This window comes from Asterias amurensis, chromosome 21 (genome assembly GCF_032118995.1).
Source record: "Asterias amurensis chromosome 21, ASM3211899v1".
Taxonomy (NCBI): Eukaryota; Metazoa; Echinodermata; class Asteroidea; order Forcipulatida; family Asteriidae; genus Asterias; species Asterias amurensis.
In genome coordinates, this window is record NC_092668.1 from 5758858 (window position 1) to 5778081 (window position 19224).

Consider the following 19224-nt stretch of genomic DNA (forward strand, 5'->3'; position numbering starts at 1 on the left):
GTCATATGTAACTGGAGTCAGCTGTTGTGATAAATTCAAGTACTGGACAGGTTACGTGCAACCTTGGGTCATGAAGGCAATAGAAAAATAACAATTGATACATCAAATTGTTGATGGTTCACAATCTTTCAATAGAGTATTTTATTTTGAAGTGGTCAGACATGTCCACACTGGCCGTTAAATTAAAATTTCCTGTCGTGAATTGAACCTATATAGTCGAAGAACCCTGGGTTTATAAAGCGTTGAATACACGTTGAGTTTTAATCTAAAATGCGATCAATACGAGATCAATAAGTAATAGTCTCGATGTCCTCCGATCGTTGGATTGATGAATAGATCATTACGTCCACCCAAACCATTACACCATCATTAAAGTGCGCACAGCTTAGATTGATTGCTTACCATGGGGTTGTGAACTTTGCTGAGCTGCAAGTTGCTTTTCACTTGTTATCATAGAATAAACTTGTTACACTTATCCTGTTTAGCCTTCGGAAAAGATTCTGCTAGGGTCAAATCACCAGGCCATTTACAAAACCTTTTATCTGAAAAACTTGCTTCAAAACTCAGAAGAATTGTTTTTGTACCATTTAATAAATAAAATCAACTTTTTCTACCCAATATTGTCTTGGACTCAAGAGTCCTTTTCACACTACCCATACTGGATAGTGTATAGCTCCCCCCCCCAAAAAAAAAAAACCCCCTGAGGATTAAAACAGTTTTGGGTTCATTAATCCAGAAATTTTTTAGCTAATTTTTAGCCCTGAAAAGTGTGGTCACTGTGTGAACATTCCACTTAATCCGGGATATCTCTGTGTACAAATTTTTGATCTGTGTAATTGGCGACCTGTGTGAAAAGTCTTCTACATGAATTAAAAGTGACCCAGAGATTCCTTTCACAAAGTTTATTCAGTTCCATTCTTACACACCTACATTATACTCTAGCTTGGTGTGTTAATCCCTAGTCCTATAGGACAGAGTTAAATTTCCCCTAGATTAAGACAGTGTTAGGTTTGTTAATCCGGATAATTTTTAGCCCCGAAAAGTGTAGTGCAAACGCTCCACTTAATCTGGAGAATCTCTGTGTTTAATTTTTCCTTCACATATATTCTCTAGATTGGAGTGAAAGAGGCTATGGTTGCTTATTTTTATTTGAGTAACTCAGACTCAATTTATCGGCTCATGCAAACTGAACTCGAGTCCATTATTTAACTCAAGAGCCACCCTTTTTTACTCATTGCTAACTTTGACACACTGACTTCACATCAAGTTTCACTCAATACTTTGTGTCCATGACTGAGCTCTCACAAACTTTCTGTATAAGCATTTCCTTTTTTTCAAGAGGTCTAAAAGTGTTTAAACATGTTTTATTGTCCAAGGGTAGCTGATACCAATCTCTGTGATATCTCACACCCCTTTGTCACCTGTCCTATATAGTTCTACGTTAGGCCGAATAACAAAAAATACCAGTTGATCGTCCGGATTTTTCAAAAAAGAGGAAGATGAGGGCGTTACTATTTACTATTTACTATTTTTTTTTCAAGATGGCCGCTAAGTATTTCAAACAAACAGGCCACCAATTCTTCAGTTTGAATCAACCGCAAACTTATTTATACCTATTAGTTGCATGAGGTTATTCCTCCATGGTCGGATATAACACTAAAAAGGTTTGCTGGTAAGCATTCACTAATATTGTTTTATGAAACAGACGGTTACAAGTGTTCGAGAGCATCACGTTAGATTTGGGAAAAGCTCCTTGCCCAGTCCTTTTGAAAAGATGGATTAAAAAAAAAAAAACCCTTTTTTTTTTTTTTTTTTGACAAAATCAAAAAATAGTAAATAGTAAAAAAAAAGAGGATGCGGCCCCAATAAAGGATGCGGCGGGGACGATCAACTGATATTTTTTTTTATTTGGCCTTATAAACCTTGACATATATATGTCAAAACTTTTTGAGTTGGAGTCAGTTTAAATAACCTATTTTTCTACACATGATACCCCACGTACCGGTACATCTACACACATGAATGCTTTTTGTACGAAGTGCGCTGAAGCAGAAAGATTGAGAAATCATTGAATTCATTAAAAATTCATGTTGTCTGGACAAGAATTAGCCATCCTTTCTTACCCGGCCACTAATCCAATTTATGTTGTGCTATCGCCGGAAAAACATGCCGGCGGCAATCCAAAACTGGAAAAAAAGGACAAAATATTGAGGTATTGTTAGGAATCCCTTTAGTGGAAATTGACAAGCTTTTACCGTATAGTGTGCTTTGCTTTTCAGCGTTTCTTTTTTACCAGGTCAGAATTTTTGGTGGAACATTATCCGTGACCTGGTTTTAGCGCACTCTGCTTTCAGATTAAAAAGCGATAGTACCCACATAAGCCTTGGAAATGCTTCCATTGTGAAGGGATTAGTGGAGGGATTAACACTCTAGCACTGGTGTGGTTTGCTTACTTTGATCTTTATATATATATCCAAGCATGGACAGTAGGTAGCCAAGTGGAAATATTATTGTCCAACTAGTCATTCTCATTATTCATGGAACATGTATTACTTCAATTCCTTTCAGAGGGTTTTGTTTGCCTTGAAAACTGATACCTGTCCAATATTTCGCATCCTGAGGCACCCCCCCCCCCTGTAATAAATAAGTGCGTGTATTATTTTTGTTAGAGTTTCTTCGGTATGAGAAGTTGTATAAATGGTTTGAAGTAAGAAACAACCCATGTTCAGGGCTCAAATTTGGGGGGGACATCCCCAAGACTACAGGGGCTTGAAGGTCAAAACTGATGCTGAACATGAACATTTTTCACAAGGCCAGAATCAAAACGTCAAAGTTTTCTTTGATGTGTGAAAATCATGGGGGATCTTCACAGAAGTATTCAGACATTTGCTTGACATTGGTTGTATTCATCAACAAATACCCAAGAAACCGAAGAGAGTTTAAGCTGTGCATCCAGTCTTCTGCGGTCAAAGGTTATGCAAGGCGCTCTCTCTAGTGTCTGCGGCCAAGCTGGGTTAGTTTACTAATGGTCCCGGTAATTCTACCCGAGTCAAATAAATCTAGCAGCATGGTAAAGTAACCCAAAATCTTCATCCAAAGTGCGAACACTGCTTTAGTTGACGGGAGCTGTTACTTCAAGGTAACTGCTTCTTGTATGAATGAAAATTTTTCTCAAACCATTGATGAGAACCTTCTAAGACAGTGTGCCTAAGCAGCTGAGAATGCTTCTTAAGGCGATTGCCAGTCCCTTAATCAACACCTTAAAGGCACTGGACACACCTTTGGTAATTGTCAAAGACCAGTATTCTCACTTGTTGTATCCCAACATATGCATAACATAACAAATCTGTGAAAATTTGGGCTCAATTGGTCATTGAAGTTGCAAGAGAATAATGAAAGTAACACCCGAGTTGCACATACATGTATCTGTGTGTTTTCAGATGCCTCAGAAAGGCCTCAGGCCCTGAAGTCTTTCTCGGCTTCAAATATCTTAGTGTAAAATTACCTTTTTCGCAATAACTATGTTACTTCAGAGGGGGTCATTTCTAACAATGTTTTTTTACTGTCACCAGCTCCTTTGCTCGTTACGAAGTAAGTTTTTATACTAACAATGATGTTGAGTTAATTACCAACACTGCCTTTAACAAAGGCTTCTTCATTTCCCCATTTGGGGTTGACTTGAGTCATAACAGGAGCACTGAGAATGGTTTTGTGATTCAGGAGTCTGAGTGGAGAAAAGATGCTCACTGAAAAGATTTTCTTAGAACCCCCTACCAGGACTTCCTTCTTTATTCTTCCGAGAAGAGATTGTCAAGGGATTATCCATGAAGCAATAGCCATTGTAATGTTTGTGACTCTGAGGGTAGGGGGGGGTGGGGTTAGTAATCAATCAAGGAGAGGTCCACTGGATCCACTACAAGAACTCACTTCACAGCAGTGAAGTTAATAAGGAAAAGTCTCATTGATCCAGTAAGAAAGTAGTAGTCCTGGCTGATTTCTTTTCTTAAAGGTACTAGACACTATTGGTAATTGTCAAAGACTAGCCTTCGCAGTTGATGTATCTCAACATATGCATAACATAACAAACTTGTGAAAATTTGAGCTCAATCGGTCATCGAACTTGCGAGATATTTAATGAAAGAAAAACACACCCTTGTCACATAAAGTTGTGTGCGTTTAGATGCTTGATTTTGAGACCTCAAATTCTAAATCTGAGGTCTCGAAATCAAATTCGTGGAAAACTACTTCTTTCTCGAAAACTATGGCACTTCAGAGGGAGCGGTTTCTCACAATGTTTTATACTATATCAACCTCTCCCCAATACTTGTTACCAAATAAGGTTTTATACTAATAATTGTTTTGAGTCATAACCAATAGTGTCCAGTGCCTTTAAGTCTAGGGCAGTAAGTTCTTATCAGAACTGTATTAAGTAGTCTCCTGAAGTCTGAAATCTACTTTGTCGTCTGTCGCAGTAGAATAAATAACAAGAAGTTCTCGAAGAAAAAATCTGCACAGCAAAGTTTATATAATAAACACGGTGTTACGCCAAATCAAATATACATGGAGTAGTTTGTCAAAAGAGAAAGAACTTATTCTTAAAAAAAAATGAAACCCAAGCAGTCAGCGTGTCTGCATGTAGAAAGAATCGTCTGGCTTTAAAGTTTGTCTCTTCCAAGCCCCTTTTATTTCCCACAATATTCCTGTCGTTTTGTTTTGGGGAACGTTGTACTTTTCTGCTCGGCTTTGAGCGTTGTGTTTCTCAACCTTCGAATGACCCTCACATCTCACCTGAAGCATGGAGGAAGAAAATAGAAATTTTCTTCCTCCATGCCTGAAGGGATCTAGAAACTAGAAACGACTGCCAGATTATCTTTACGTTATTGATTTTGTAAGGATTGTTCAACAAGGGTAGCAGCCACATTGCTATAGCCTTTCAACCTGTTTTTCAAACACACATATCTTTTTTTCTTTGCTTTGTGATATTTGTCCCTGTGGCGTTTTAGAAAACACGACAAAGAGAAACCACGCACGACTGACTCTGGCCTTCAAGGTGTTACTTTTCTCATTTAGGTCTTATTGTGTGGCGTTTTAATCGAGCGCATTTATCCAATTGAACTTGGAAACATTTGTGTACCATTTATGATTGTAAAACGTCAAGAATATATGGGACAGGCATTTGTCATTTGAACGTAGACTATATACCGTCAAGGAAATGTGGAACAAGTATTCAGTTTGCTCCAAATGTCACAAGATTGTTCTGGCAAGTTGTTGTTGCACTTAAAGACTACCCAATTGAGGCATGAAATTTTTCCTGATTTCCAATTTGTTTGCCCTCAGAAAAATCAGAAAAATCAGAAAAATTGTGATTAAAATAGCCTGAAAAGTATTTAATTCTTCACCATGCGTATATGGGTCAGCCCTTGTAATCAGCCAAATAATCCTACTTTTGTTAAGGTCCAAATATCATGCCTGCTTATTACATAACAAAACACAGGTAACCTTTTATATAGCATCACAAACTGCTTACTCAAAAATACCAACCACAAGGACCTGTAAGGTGCAAAAAAATAGTTAATGGCATAGGCCCAATAGACCTTTCCCATGAAATATGTAAATTGCACACAGCGCGTGCGCACTAACATTTTGGTTGGCAAACTGAGGGAAAATCGCGCTGTTTTGTGCATGGCTAATGGCTGCGTGACGCAGACGCGATTGCGCGTCTGCTTAGTGCACAACTCTATGGCGTTTGCCAACCAATAAGGTCTGTACGAATGCGTAAATGTAATTAGCATATTTCATGGGAAGGGTCCATTTCATGGAGCTGCGAAGCACAAAAAAATGCTTAGCATGAAATTTCTTCTTCCTTGATAAAAACAGGATTACCAACCAAATTTCTACGTGATTTTCAAGATAAGCAAACAACGGCTGAATACTAGTAACAAGCAATATGCAACAAATGGAAATTTGGTTGGTAATCCTGTTTTTATCAAATAAGAAATTTAATGCTAAGCAATTTGTTTGTGCTAGCAGCTTTTAGAAATTAGGCTCTGGCGTTTTGACTCTAGCAGAGTCTTTCTTTTACCCAATGGAAAAGACTTTGCTAGGGTTGAAATGTTAGATCATTAACTTTTTGTTACATTTGGTCTGAAAATCTACCACTACCTCCCTTGTTTTATGTGTCAGATACTCAAAGTAACTTCAAGATTATCTGTGTTGCTTGTGAAGTGGTGAGGGAATTTTAGGAGGGTTTGTACTTCTTCTGATCCGGGTCCAATTGCATAGAACTGCTAAAGCACACAAAATGGCCAAGCACAACAATTATTGCTTTGCGGGATAAGGTTACCAGCCAAAATAACATGTACTATCTGTGACTGGTAACCCTGATTACTTTTGCTAGGCAAAAATGATGTTAAGCAGAATTGTCCACAGCTGAAGGAGCTCTATGCAAGATCGGCCCAAGGAATATCTAGCTTGTGGAGGGGGGGGGGGATAGTTATTGAAACCCATCTAGAGCATTACCCATTCAAAGATTTACCCATTTACCTCAACCGTCACAATAAGTACCTGTAGACGCCTTTATTACTTACAATAGCACCATTGTGTACCGCAGAGCCTTGTTTACAAGTAGTCTATGGATATAGGCAGAAGTGCTTGTAAGTGAATAAAGCACTTAGTCTTTCATTCCAGCTGTTTGCTTGTGTGCTTTGTGTACGGTTTGTTTTGCCTTGAGGGCAGTATTGCTTCTCTTGTGGAAGAGATGTAAAAACACTGTTTGATTTCTTTGGTGAATTAGTATGATTTGACGCATTGCTTTTCAGTTATCATAATAAGCTCAGTTGAAAGAAAACTTTGAATTTTTTTTATCTAACAAATGGTAAAGATAAACTAAATTGAGAATGAAGAAGCTCTTTTACATTTAAAAAATATAATACACATTGATATCTAGAAGAAAATAGTAAAAAATAGCCTCTGAGAGATAAAAACAAGGACGGTTGTAGTAGCACTAAAAGACTAACTAATTAAAAATAAACCTGTCATTTGGTAGCAACAACTACTTCATATGCAAAGTAGTTGCAAGTTATTGGTATGGAAGCTTAAGCAGTTAATTAATTTTTAGTTTGTAGGTGCTATTACAATCTTCCTTGTTTGATAATAATAAACCACAAGGGAAACTGACTGGGTATATTTTTGAATGATTATGCGGGTTGAACAATTCTTTGTTCAACCACCCCCCCCCCCCAAAAAAAAATTGTTTGTCTGTCCTGCGGAGTCATAGATCTCTAACCCGTTCTCTTTGTTTTAAAATTTCTGTTCAAATCTGATGTGAATAAATAAATCCCCCTTTTCTGACACTCAAAGGTGAAAGCTAGGTGAAAGATAATTGATAACATTTTATTTCTTTGGTTTTGTAGATGTATTTTTGACAACTTATAATAATTTGATGTTTTCCATCTCTGTCTTTACAGGTGACATCAGTGGCGTCGAGATGGCCCCAATCCAGCAGCATCAATTCATCCCTCTCACCGAAGTACTCTGCCTCATCATCTCTGAGATGAACAAACGCAAACTGATGGCAACTCAAGACACCATCCGAGACAAACTGGCCGAGTGTTACTCCAAGATGCCGGTTCCCAATCCTGAAATCATCCACAAGTCTCTCAGCCACCTCATGACCGAGGAGAAGATCGAGCAAAAAGGCAAGGGATACATGATCATTGGTTTGGATAAGCTACCCCCGGATAGCCCTTCTGGGGATGAGGTTGAAACCACCGTTGTTAAGCCCAAGACGAAGCAACCTGATGACAGGGTGTACCTGATGTTTAAAGATGGTGCTTTGACCAAGCATACCCTACCAACATTTCTGGTGGACAAGAGCACACAGACTGCCCGATCAAGAAGTGATTCAGCCTCGCCGAGACCCGTCTCTTACCCGGCCAATGTTAACATGAATACCATCTACGAGAAAAGTAATACCATAGGAACGAGTAGTCCTTCTAAGCAACGGACCATGGAGGTCCAAGCGAGTCCTCTGCAGCGTAGTCTCTCCATGCGAGAGAGGCGGAGTCCATCCAAGAGGAACAACTTCGATCGGACGAGCTCTATGAGAGCCAAATCCAACGAGATGGAGAATGGATATTTCACGTCAGACTCTGAAGCGAAGCCGTCATGTTTCGGTAAGCTCCTCGGGAAGTCAGCGAAGAAGAAAGCTATTGTTCAGGACAACACCAAACACCAGACCTTCTCAGCGCAGTTTCCGCCCTCAGATATCCATGATCCTTTCTTCAACTACAATCATTGGCTCGGGAAATCTCCTCAGAAAGTTGCTCTTAACTCGGTCTCGACCTCCAGTCCCAAGAGCAGCTCAAAGGAGAAATCAAAGACGGCAGCCGAGGGCGGCACTCCTGCCAAGGGCATGGGGACCACAACTGCTAAGAAAGAGGGCTCAAGAAAATCCCTCCCGAAGGATTTCGGTTCTGTTAAGGATGTAAACCATTATAAACTCGAACATGGCCGGTTAACTCAAACGGCCAAAATACTGCAGCAGAAATACCACGATAATGCCCAGGAGTCCATGCCCGAATCCGAGCAGGAGTTCTTGAAACCAACACAGCTGTACGACGAGAAACACCGTACCAAAGTCATTGCCCAACAGGCACAGCCAGTTAAGTCATCAAAGAAGGCAGACAAGATGAAGCATTACTTCTCATCAATTCAGAACAATAAACCCCAACAGATGCAGCCATTTGAAGGCATCAGTACCGATGATCAGAACGACTCGGAGGTTGAACTACTGAGACGGAACGAGATTGCCGCAGAAAAACGGAAACAGAAACTGGAACAACTGAAGGAGCGGCGACAGGCTCGCATCTTCACTGCCCATAAAGCCATGAGAGAATCGGAGATGGTTGATCCAATGGATTACCCTCCTGCTGGAATGGAACTTCCCGCATCACACACAACGAATGGTACCAAGGGTAATCCCAAAGAGGATATGCTCACCCCCGAGCCAATGAGGCGGCAAGTCGCTGCGAAGAAGACCGAGGTGAAACGTACCGGACCTCAGAGTCCAAGCGGTCTGTACCCTGAAGCTTTACAAACACCAAAGAATTACAATGGACATGCAAACCGACAACCTGAACCACAGAACACTTATTCAAACTACAATGAACATACTGAGCATGAGCAGTACTACCACGATGACGAGATTGATAACTATATGCGACAAGAACAGAGTAAGAAATCATCCCAGGATGACGACGATATGCAAGATCCCATGTGTTCGCCCCAAAGGGATACCAACGTTTTCACTGCATATCCACAGCATTCGGTTACCAGTGAACGCCGGGAGGGATCAAGCCAGATAACGATGGCCGTCAACCCACGTCCGACCTCGCAACATTTTGATTACATGGATAACGAGCGACCTCCACCCCCTCCTTCGATTAGATTTCATTCCCAAGCAGATCGCAGCCCCGGTCACCAACCTCCCATACACAGTGTCCATCCTTCACAGATCGTCATTCAGAATTCGACGGGTCATCCTGAATACCCGAACAAACTACCAATCCATCAGCGAGTTGAGAGCCTATCGAGTTCTACCGGTGACAGCGGGTTCAACTCCCCACGTTCATCCCTTGCTCAGAGTCATAATAATAACTCCCCGATTGATCACGTCTATGACCCACTTCAACATCGCCATAACGGCACAACGGGCATCCCTGTCCTAATCAAACCCATTCCTCGACGGACCCTAGATGATGTCGTCGATAACCAAGACAGAGATTTTGACGGTAATCGAATGATTAAATCAACATCCAACCCGGCCTGTCTCCACTCTACGATCGTCAAGCAATCTAGTAATTCCGATATTTCAGTAAAGAGAAAGTTTAAAAGCTCGGATACGGTGGATGCAAACTCAGACACGTCGGAAAAAACTGCTTACAGCTCGAGAAGTCGAAAGTCCAAACTGGATCGACCCCGCAGCTTTGAAGTTATTGGAACTGTGTAAAGTTAAAGGGATTGTTGAGAATTGAAGTTTCAAATCTGTAGATATTGTTTTAGGAAGGAGCACGAATCATCAAATGATTCAGTACGCTGTAATAAACTTTCTCATCTTTCTCTTAATCTTCTAAATCTCACCCTGTAGTTGTTGTAGACAAAAATCACTTTCTATTTTTGAAATAGCTAATAATAAAATTACTCTTGGAAGTTAAGAATGTTTAAAGGTAGGGTCATGGTATGATAAAAACTCAAAAGATATTGACCATAAAAACTTACTATGCAAGAAGCACTGACAGCAGTTGAGAGTATAAACTATTTTGAGAAAGAATTCCATTTGAAGTGATATGAAAATATTTGAAGACATTTGAATTTGAGAAAACGATTCCGGCATGAAATCGTTTCTCAGATTTCTGAGGGTTGTTCTGCGTTTGCAAATGCTGCGGCCAAAAATTCGGTTGGTACCCGCTCTCACCTCGCGATACATGCATGGATTCAGCATTCAAGTGTTTTTTGCTGTTTTCTCAAAAAGTATAGACACTGTATTCAAGTGAAACTTTCAGACTTTTACTGTATATTTTTTAATTAATTGTCCTACAAATCAGCATTATGTTTACAAAAACCAATCTATGACCCCTATATATTAACAATAAAACATGCCTGTGAAAATTTCATTTCAAAAGGTAGTCCCCTTTTTTTAGATAAAGCTAAAGCGATTATGTTCATGCAGGAGGAATAATCCGCAATTTAAACACACATTCTGAGAATCTGTCAGTAACGTTTTCACATTCAACTTTGAGGCATACAAACTGATATCTTTTGACATAACCACAATACTTCAAAGTGAACTGTTTCTCTAAATGCTTTATACTATTGGAAAGCTGTTGTGCTGCTTTTCACCAAGTTTTTATTGGCATTAATTTAAGAGTGATCACCAAAGTTATATCTCCATTCAGGGTGCGTTACAAGCCACTCCTCTCTTATTGATCCAGAGTGGTATAGTCTGCTACAGTAACCAGTGCACATATTTCCAGTACCAAGAAAGATTGGAATGTGTGGATTTACACAACGATTGGACAGTACTTACCAAAGTTTGATCAAAGCAAACATTTTTATGTAAAGTCATTCTATCCTAGCAAGATAAGCAAATGGTTCTAAGGGGAAATTAGTAAGAACCTTTTGACTGCAGGGTTTAATTTCATAGAGCTAGCCATTTTTTAACTTAACTTAGCTGAAGTGAGCAGGATACCATGCACAAATTGTACATGTGACATGGAAGTTTGGCTGGTACCCTTATTCTGGTAAGCAATATTTTTTATTGTGCTTAGCTACTTTTTGTGCTTAAGCAGCTCTATGAAATTGGGCGCCAATGGCCCATGTTGCCCCTGATCTTGGCCTTGGTGCCCCTTCAAAAATCTTCTCACAGGCTTAAAGGAACACGTTGCCTTGGATCGGACGAGTTGGTATATAAAAAGCGTTTGTAACCCTTTTTTATAAGATGCATATGGTTTGAAAGATGTTTTAAAAGTAGAATACAATGATCCACACAAGTTTGCCTCGAAATTGCATGGTTTTCCTTTTACTGTGCGAACTAACACGGTCGGCCATTTATGGGAGTCAACAATTTGACTCCCATAAATGGCCGACCGTGTTAGTCGACGAGGTAAAAGGAAAACCGTACAATTTCGAGGCATGTTTGTGTGGATCATTGTATTCTACTTTTACAACATCTTTCTACCCATATGCATTTAATAAAAAACGGTTACAAACGCTTTTCAAAGACCAACTCGACCGATCCAAGGCAACGTGTTCCTTTAAACATTTTGTAATGGAAGTGCCCCCTTGCAAAATTAAAATGGCCTTACCCTCTCAAAGATGCACTTTCTTGCATTCACACTTTTAAGAATGAATGCGTAGATTTCAAATTAAAGCTACTGAAGCTACCGAAGTAGCTTTAATTTGCCTTAGACAAATACATGTTTAACACAACCTTTGCATACTTATTTGCATACTTAACGTGCATTTCTAATGTGTAAATTTACGTCTATAACGTCTTATTTCAAACATGTTCTCGTAATATTTTGGGAATGAGTAAAGAAAAGGTTTAGCTTTCCACCCGAAGTCGTTTTTCTTTCTTGTAGAGTAGAAGTTGACCCCATTTATATATTTAATTGTAATTAAAAGTCGCTGTTCAAAGACATTATTTCTTATGAGACAGCGTTCAATTGTAAATTTCAAAAACAAAATGACACAAAGATTAATTTATCATTATTTGTCCTCACTTGGGTTTGTAGATACTTTATATATGAAAAACAATAATAAGGACTGGAACATAACGTTGTTTTGTGTACTTCAAGAACTGATGCTGTTGATAACATTTTTAGTAGTGTAGTTTAGTGTTAAATATTGGTGATATTGACTATTTAGTACTCTTTGTACTGTGTACAATTTTTTGTAAGAAACTTGAAAACTTTGTAAATTTCTAGAGGAATAACGTGTTTTGCTGTGGTCTTTTTGAGGGTCTTTTTCAGGATTTATCCATTGTAATTGTCCTCAATTTAAGTGTCTAAAAAACTGAATTTCTGTCACTTGAATTTGTATCAGTCAAATTACCAGGGCCCATCTTCACAAAGCATGTGAGCACAACAACTTGGTGAGCACAGAAAAGTATCGCTTAGCAGAAGTCGGCTACCAGCCAAAATTACTTAAAGTTTACTTTGTTGTGGCTGGTGACCCACTAAAATTTTGCTCAGCAAAGATAATTTGTCAAGCAGTATGTTCTGCTAAAGAGCTTTATGAAATTGGGCCATGTAAGCTTGGAAATGATGTGTTGTGGGGAAAAATCTGCTTGCTTCAAAGGCTTTCCATGTTTAAAAAAAAAAACTCACCTTTTTAAAATTAAGTTGTGAAAGAGCGTCTTTAAAAAGAATTTTGTGAAACAAGTAACAGTCTTCAGTAACAAGGAACGTTAAACATTGTTGTAGCGTCATGTTCGCACTTTGTAAATAACTGCAAAAGAATTGTTAAATAATAATGTGTTGTGGCGAAAACAAAATGCTAAATCCATAGATGTAATAAGAATAACTGTAATTAAATGTAACACTAAATGTAATTTAATTGTAGATTCAACATTTGTATTTACTTGACAAGTTGCACTAGTTAGCTGTGTACATATTTCTTAAATTGTAAAGTTGCTACTTATGTCTGAAAGTACGTTCTATGGTTAGGGGCAGTGGAAACTATTGGTTATTACTCAAAATAATTGTTAGCATAAAAACTTACTTGGTAATGAGTAACTGGGAGCTGTTGATAGCATAAAACATTGTGAGAAACAGCTCCCTCTGAAGTAACGTAGTTTTTGAGTATTATAGTACTGGTAAAAACTTTGGCCTGAAGCCTTTTATTAGGCATATGTGAAGCACGCAAGCTTGTGAAACTATGGTGTTTTTCTTCCATTATTCTCTTGCAACTTTGAGGACCAATTGAATGAAAATTTCCACAGGTTTGTTAGTTTATGCATATGTTGGGATACAACAAGTGAGAGTACTGGTTTTTGACAATTACCAAAGAATTCGCACAATGTTTTGTAATACTATCAACAGCTCTCAATTGCTTGTTACCGATTAAGTTTTTGATGCTAACAATTATTTTTTAGTAATTACCAATAGTGTCCAGTGTCTTTAAGCTAAAGTTGATAAATGTCATCCGTTGACCATGTTGCATTTGAATCATTTACTGAACATATACATGTACACCTTTATCATGCTCCAACCATCAACAATTTGTCTTGCTTCTTGTCTGCAAAACAAGTGACAGTTGATTGATATTGTAAAAGCACCAGACTAATTTTCCTTTCTGCCTAAGGGCCGTGTCCGAAGTAGCGGCTACGCTACGGCTATGGCTAGATTTCCACATCATCCGTTGAAGTATAGGACATCCTTAGCAACACACTTAGCAACAGCCATAGCTGTAGCCGCAAATTCGGATACGGCCTTAGTTTAGTAACATTTGTTTGTATTGGGCAAAAAACAATATGGCTATTCGTAAAGGGCTATTTTTAAGCTAGGTAGGCTATACCAAAATTAATTTTATGCAAATGGAATTTTCTTGTGACTGCAATTTTTTAATTATTTTTTAATTCAGTTTATTTTGTTTTGTTTTATCTCACTTTCCTTTTTGAATGCACTTCTAAGGTTTTGCACACGTAAACAAAATGCGTATTATATTTGGTGTTGTCGACTGTCAATATAAAAACTCAAGTTTACAAAATGCTTCACTGTTTGGCTAATTAACGTTTGTTGTCCTATAAGTCTTAACAAATAAAGGAAGAGTGTACGAACATTTTATTTGTCTATTTTGAGTGAATGTAATAATTTCTAAAGTGATTTCTTTTGAGGTTTTAATTTGTAATAAATTTTGCATCTTTTTGCGTGATTTTTCACTCTGTCCTGGAGTGAAATAACCGTCATATGAGAGACAGCTCGAAATGTTAAGAGTGGTGTTTTTCACTCTTTTACATTTAGGGAGTAGGCATGGGTATCATCCACTTGGAGCCTGCAGCCGATTTCACGAAACGCTAGGATTAATCCTATCTCAAGTTAGGACAAGTGTACTCACGCGTCCTGTTAGAGGGAGTAACTCATCCTAACTTAGGATTAAAGATGCTATGTCAGATTTTTTACCCCAAACATTAAAAAAATAGATTTTTTTGAGTGAATGGTATTTCAAAGAGTATCACCCGCTCTAACGAAAATTTTTTTTTTTTTTACTTTTAATGGTCAGGAACCATGACTAAAATTTAAAAGGTTTTTATAAAACACATAAGAATTGGTCACGTGATATATTGTCGGGATCCTGACAAAAACTTATTTTGAGCACTTTATTTCACTGCTACTAATAATTTGCGGACTTTTTCAAGCAATGGCTCAAATGAAAGCTTGTAACTTTCTCGACCCCCATCAAAATACCTATTGAATTTGAAATCAAAGTTTTAGGGTAAAATCGGCCAAAAATTTGACATAGCATCTTTAATCTTAAGGTCTGTATGCTTAAGATTAATCTTAAATTAGGAAGAATTTGTTGAAATCGACAGCTAAGCTGGCTGGTAGAGCAGAAGAAAAAAAAGAAAAAGATCAACAATGTATGCAGATGGAGCAGTGAAAACAAGGGTGTAAAGGGGATCAGGCTTTAAGTTAGGGTGATCAAAACCCTTTCATTATTTTGAGAGTAAATTTACAGTATTGTTTACAAAAGAAGCACTGAGGAATTGGGGAGTGAAGTAGGGGGCCTCGAGTTGGTTGGGAGCGATTATGCACCTAGTTGTTGTTTCAGTGGTTTTGTTTTCTGTGTCATTTGAGACCAGGTCTTCATAGTTGAGCCTTACCACAACCCTAACTTACCCTTGCACTAATTGATCTCAACCCTAAGCCTATAACCTTATTCCTACATAACATAACCGTATAAATTCTAACCTTACCCAAGCATAACCTCAATAACCCTAAACTTAACCTAAATAATCCTAAACCTAGTCTTAATAAACCTAAACCCATCGTTAATAATCCTAACTCTATATTAAGTCTGTCCCTCGCCCAAGGGGGAACTTCATTCTACTATGGAAATATCAAAATTCATTTCATTTCAGTTCATTTCAAGCAAATACCCCTTGCACTGCAAACATTTTTTCCATTAAAGAAAAGCAAATAAGATTGAATGCAATTTTGGAGTGATAGACTTGCCCAAACACACCTGTAAGTAATGCAGAGTTAGACACAGACCTGTTGAATGGAATCAAACGCGCTTTTCATCAGTTTTCGATGTTCCCCTTACGGCTATATGACACACAAAACCATCTCTCTTGTTTACCGGTGATGAGAATTCCTCAGGGTACCAGGTGCAATGCTACCCAAAGGATTGTGGGTAGTGCCAGGGGGCGTGATGGGCAAAAGCTTACCATGGAGAAGAGGGATTGATGTCAATAAATCTTGAGTCGGGGTTGTTTCTGTGGATTCGGGCGTTGGATGGACGGACCATCCATCACGTAAGAATATCAATATGAGGATGGTTTCTTGAGGATGAGAAGGTGGAGGAATGTTGTTGCCATGTTACCATTCTTACATCTTTCTTAAGGACTATATAGTGCAGGGCATGAATTGGAAGGGAGGGAAGTCTACATGAAGATTAGATTTCGAAATGAGAAAATACTTAAAAAGACAAAAAATCCCAATGATGACTTGTTTTAACAGAGGCCTAGTAACTTACATGTTAAAGGAAATTGGCCCAATTGCAAAGCACTGCATAAAGGATTTGGGTACTTAGTACAAAATGTCCACAGATTTACATTAAACCTCAGGGTTTGAAGATAATGATAGTGTAAAGCTTCCCTTCAAATATTACTTACTGAGGTGCTGTAGTTTTTGAGAAATGAGTAAAACAATGTCATGAAAATACGTTTGTAAATGCTTAAAATGCTTAAAATTATTTTCATGACATTGTTTTACTATACTAAAACTACAGCACCTCAGCACGTAATATTTTCAGGGAAGCTTTCTACTATCATTATCTTCAAACTGTTTAAGTTTAGTGTTAATCTGTGGACATTGTGTTTTTTGTCCTACAAAAAGTACATACACCCTTTAACAGGAAGCAAATCTTTTGTGCTTATATACTGTGATAGCTGGACAAATTTGCTAAGGCGCAAGCATATTTCACATAAGCAAGAAAATAAAGCGACCATCTTGCATGCTCACCAGGAATGGTATTGTTACGTCATTAAAATTTGTGTAGTAAGCACTGGAAGGCTAGCATGCCTTTTCGTGTGCTTATGGTTATGCAGCGCTATGAAATGGAAATCGTACTGCAAGCACAAAATCGGCCGTTAAGCAGCGCTATGAAGTTGGGCTGTGTAGTGGTTATGCATGGAGGATTGTAATTGCCATACACCATTACATTCACCTTTTATTAAAGGTGAATTATGACTAAGGTGGTAGTGCATGGTTGAGGCATGTAGGTGCCATATTAGCACTCTCTCATCTACTCCTAGAACTATGAGGTTTGTTCCGCTATGGACTATCGTCTCCCGTCGGGAGACGATAGCGGAACGAACCTGATACACTGTAGTTCTAGGAGCATATCTCATCCTCCTTCATGCAGTGGTAGGGCATGGTGGAGAAATGTGGAAAAATGTTGTTGCCATTTTACCACTACATTCTCCTTGAAGGTGACTAGTGGTTAGTGCATGCTGGGAAGTATACAGCCCGTGTGGAACAAAATCTTTATACTTTTGTCTAGGGGTAATTATAATAGTAAGACTAATGGGCTTCATGTAGTCATGGTTACCATATAGCAACAAAGAGCTAGTTCAAGCGAGGCACTATAGTCGACCATTAGGGGATTTTGCGGCCTGGTACCCTGGATGCATTGCATGCATAGGTCACCATGGAACATTGCCTAGAGGTTGACAATGGTCGCTGCTCGAACTTGTCCCAAGGGTGATGTCTAAAGGCACTGGGGGGATTTCACAAAGAGTTAGGACTAGTCTTATCTCGAGTTAGGACCAGTTACTTGTCCTAACTTAGGACTATCCATGCAATTTGTATATCTTCTAGGACTAGTCCTAAGTTAGGACTAGTCCTAACTCTTTGTGAAATCGACCTCTGGACACGTTTGGGAATTGTAAAAGAGAATTGTCTAAAAGTATTCTCACTTGATGTATCCCAACATATGCACAAAATAACAAACTTGTGAAAATTTTGACTCGAGTGGTCATCAAAGTTGCAAGAGAATAATGAAAGAAAAAAACACCCTTGTTTGACAAATTTGTTTGCTTTCAGATGCCTAATAAAAGGCTTCAGGCCTGAAGTCTTTTAATATTTGAGTGAAAAATTACCTCTTTTTTAAAACCTGTGTTTACGGGTACTTCAGAGGGAGCTGTTTCTCTCAATGTTTTATCCTATCAACAGCTCTCCATTGCTTATTACCAAGTAAGTTTTTTTTGCCAACAAGCAGCTCTTTGGAATTGGGTTCTGGTTATGAGATATAAATATATTCAGATTTTCTCTTCCATTTTCCCGCCATGACACCCAAGGGAAGGCACATTCACCACACAACTAGGGTAATTGCTTCTGGTGAACATGTATACCCATCTTGATGCCTCACACATCCATTGCTCTCTGATCATTTATGAGGATTAGCACGCTAGGGGGGCGACGAGGAACATCCCCTACTTGACAAGCACTGAGTGCCACCATCGGCAGAGTAGATACTTAGACTAATGGCTAAAAATAACCCTACGAGGAGGTTGAAGGCGTTGGTAATGTGATATGAACAACTGGAGAAGTCCAGGTAAGAATGTTCACCAGAAACTAAATGGCCGGTGATTCATGTACCATGCAGTGTTTTTGTTGAAGATGAAAGCCATGGGTCGTGTTTAGTAATCTAAATGTTTTTTTTCTTCTTTTGAGTGGTGTTTGTGGAAGTGATGTCTGGTTGTCATAATGGTAAATATCACCTGGGGGAAGGTGTGTGTGGGGGGGGGGGGGGGGGAGGTGGAGGTGAAACCAAAGCCTGTCTGAATGTAAAAGAAGGCTTTGTTTCTTGCGAGGTTGACTGCTCTATATTCCATCCCTATATGTTCTGAAAATTTGGACATCATAAGGTTAAGCCTTGCATTTTCATTGAATTTGGCCAAATTAGAAACAAACATTCTGTAAAAAATTGTAAATATCAGAGGGGGCAAGTCTTGCATATTTTATCAAATAACCCCGACCATAGCCCTTGCCCTAACTGTAACCCTAACCCTTACCTCGACCCTAAACCCAAAGCATTTTTTTTAAATCAAACTTGGGTCAAAATTTAACATATGAAAAAGTTGGTCCAAAATTTGAATAAATCACAAGGGGAAAGTCTGCATTTTTATCAAATTTGGTCAAAAACTAAGTTCCTAACTTCAAAAAATAAGTTTTTTTGAATTTTGCATTTTTTATCAAACTTTGGCGAAACAAATCATTATAAAAATTGGGTCAATAGTCGAAAAAATCACAAGGTGTAAACCTTGCATTTTTATAAAATTTGGTCCGAAAATTCAAATATGAAGATTTTGTCAAAAATTGAGAATATGACAAGGGGTAAGCCTTGCATTTGTTAAATACTAACGGTGTCTCACATAGTGTTTTGATGGATTGGTTTTATGAGGGGGGGGGGGGGGGGTAAAAACTTTGCTACCATACT

The 19224-nt window shown here is 38.5% G+C and overlaps 1 protein-coding gene across 1 annotated transcript in view; it reads left to right on the forward strand.

Annotated features, from left to right (window-relative positions):
• LOC139953202 (uncharacterized) overlaps positions 1-11519 on the forward strand; it is a 50424-nt gene extending 38905 nt beyond the window's left edge. The window contains exon 2 of the mRNA XM_071952658.1: positions 7467-11519. Within this exon, the coding sequence (XP_071808759.1) occupies positions 7467-10009 (2543 nt within the window). The 3' untranslated portion in view covers positions 10010-11519. The remainder of the gene's footprint in view (positions 1-7466) is intronic.
• The last annotated feature ends 7705 nt before the right edge of the window (positions 11520-19224 follow it).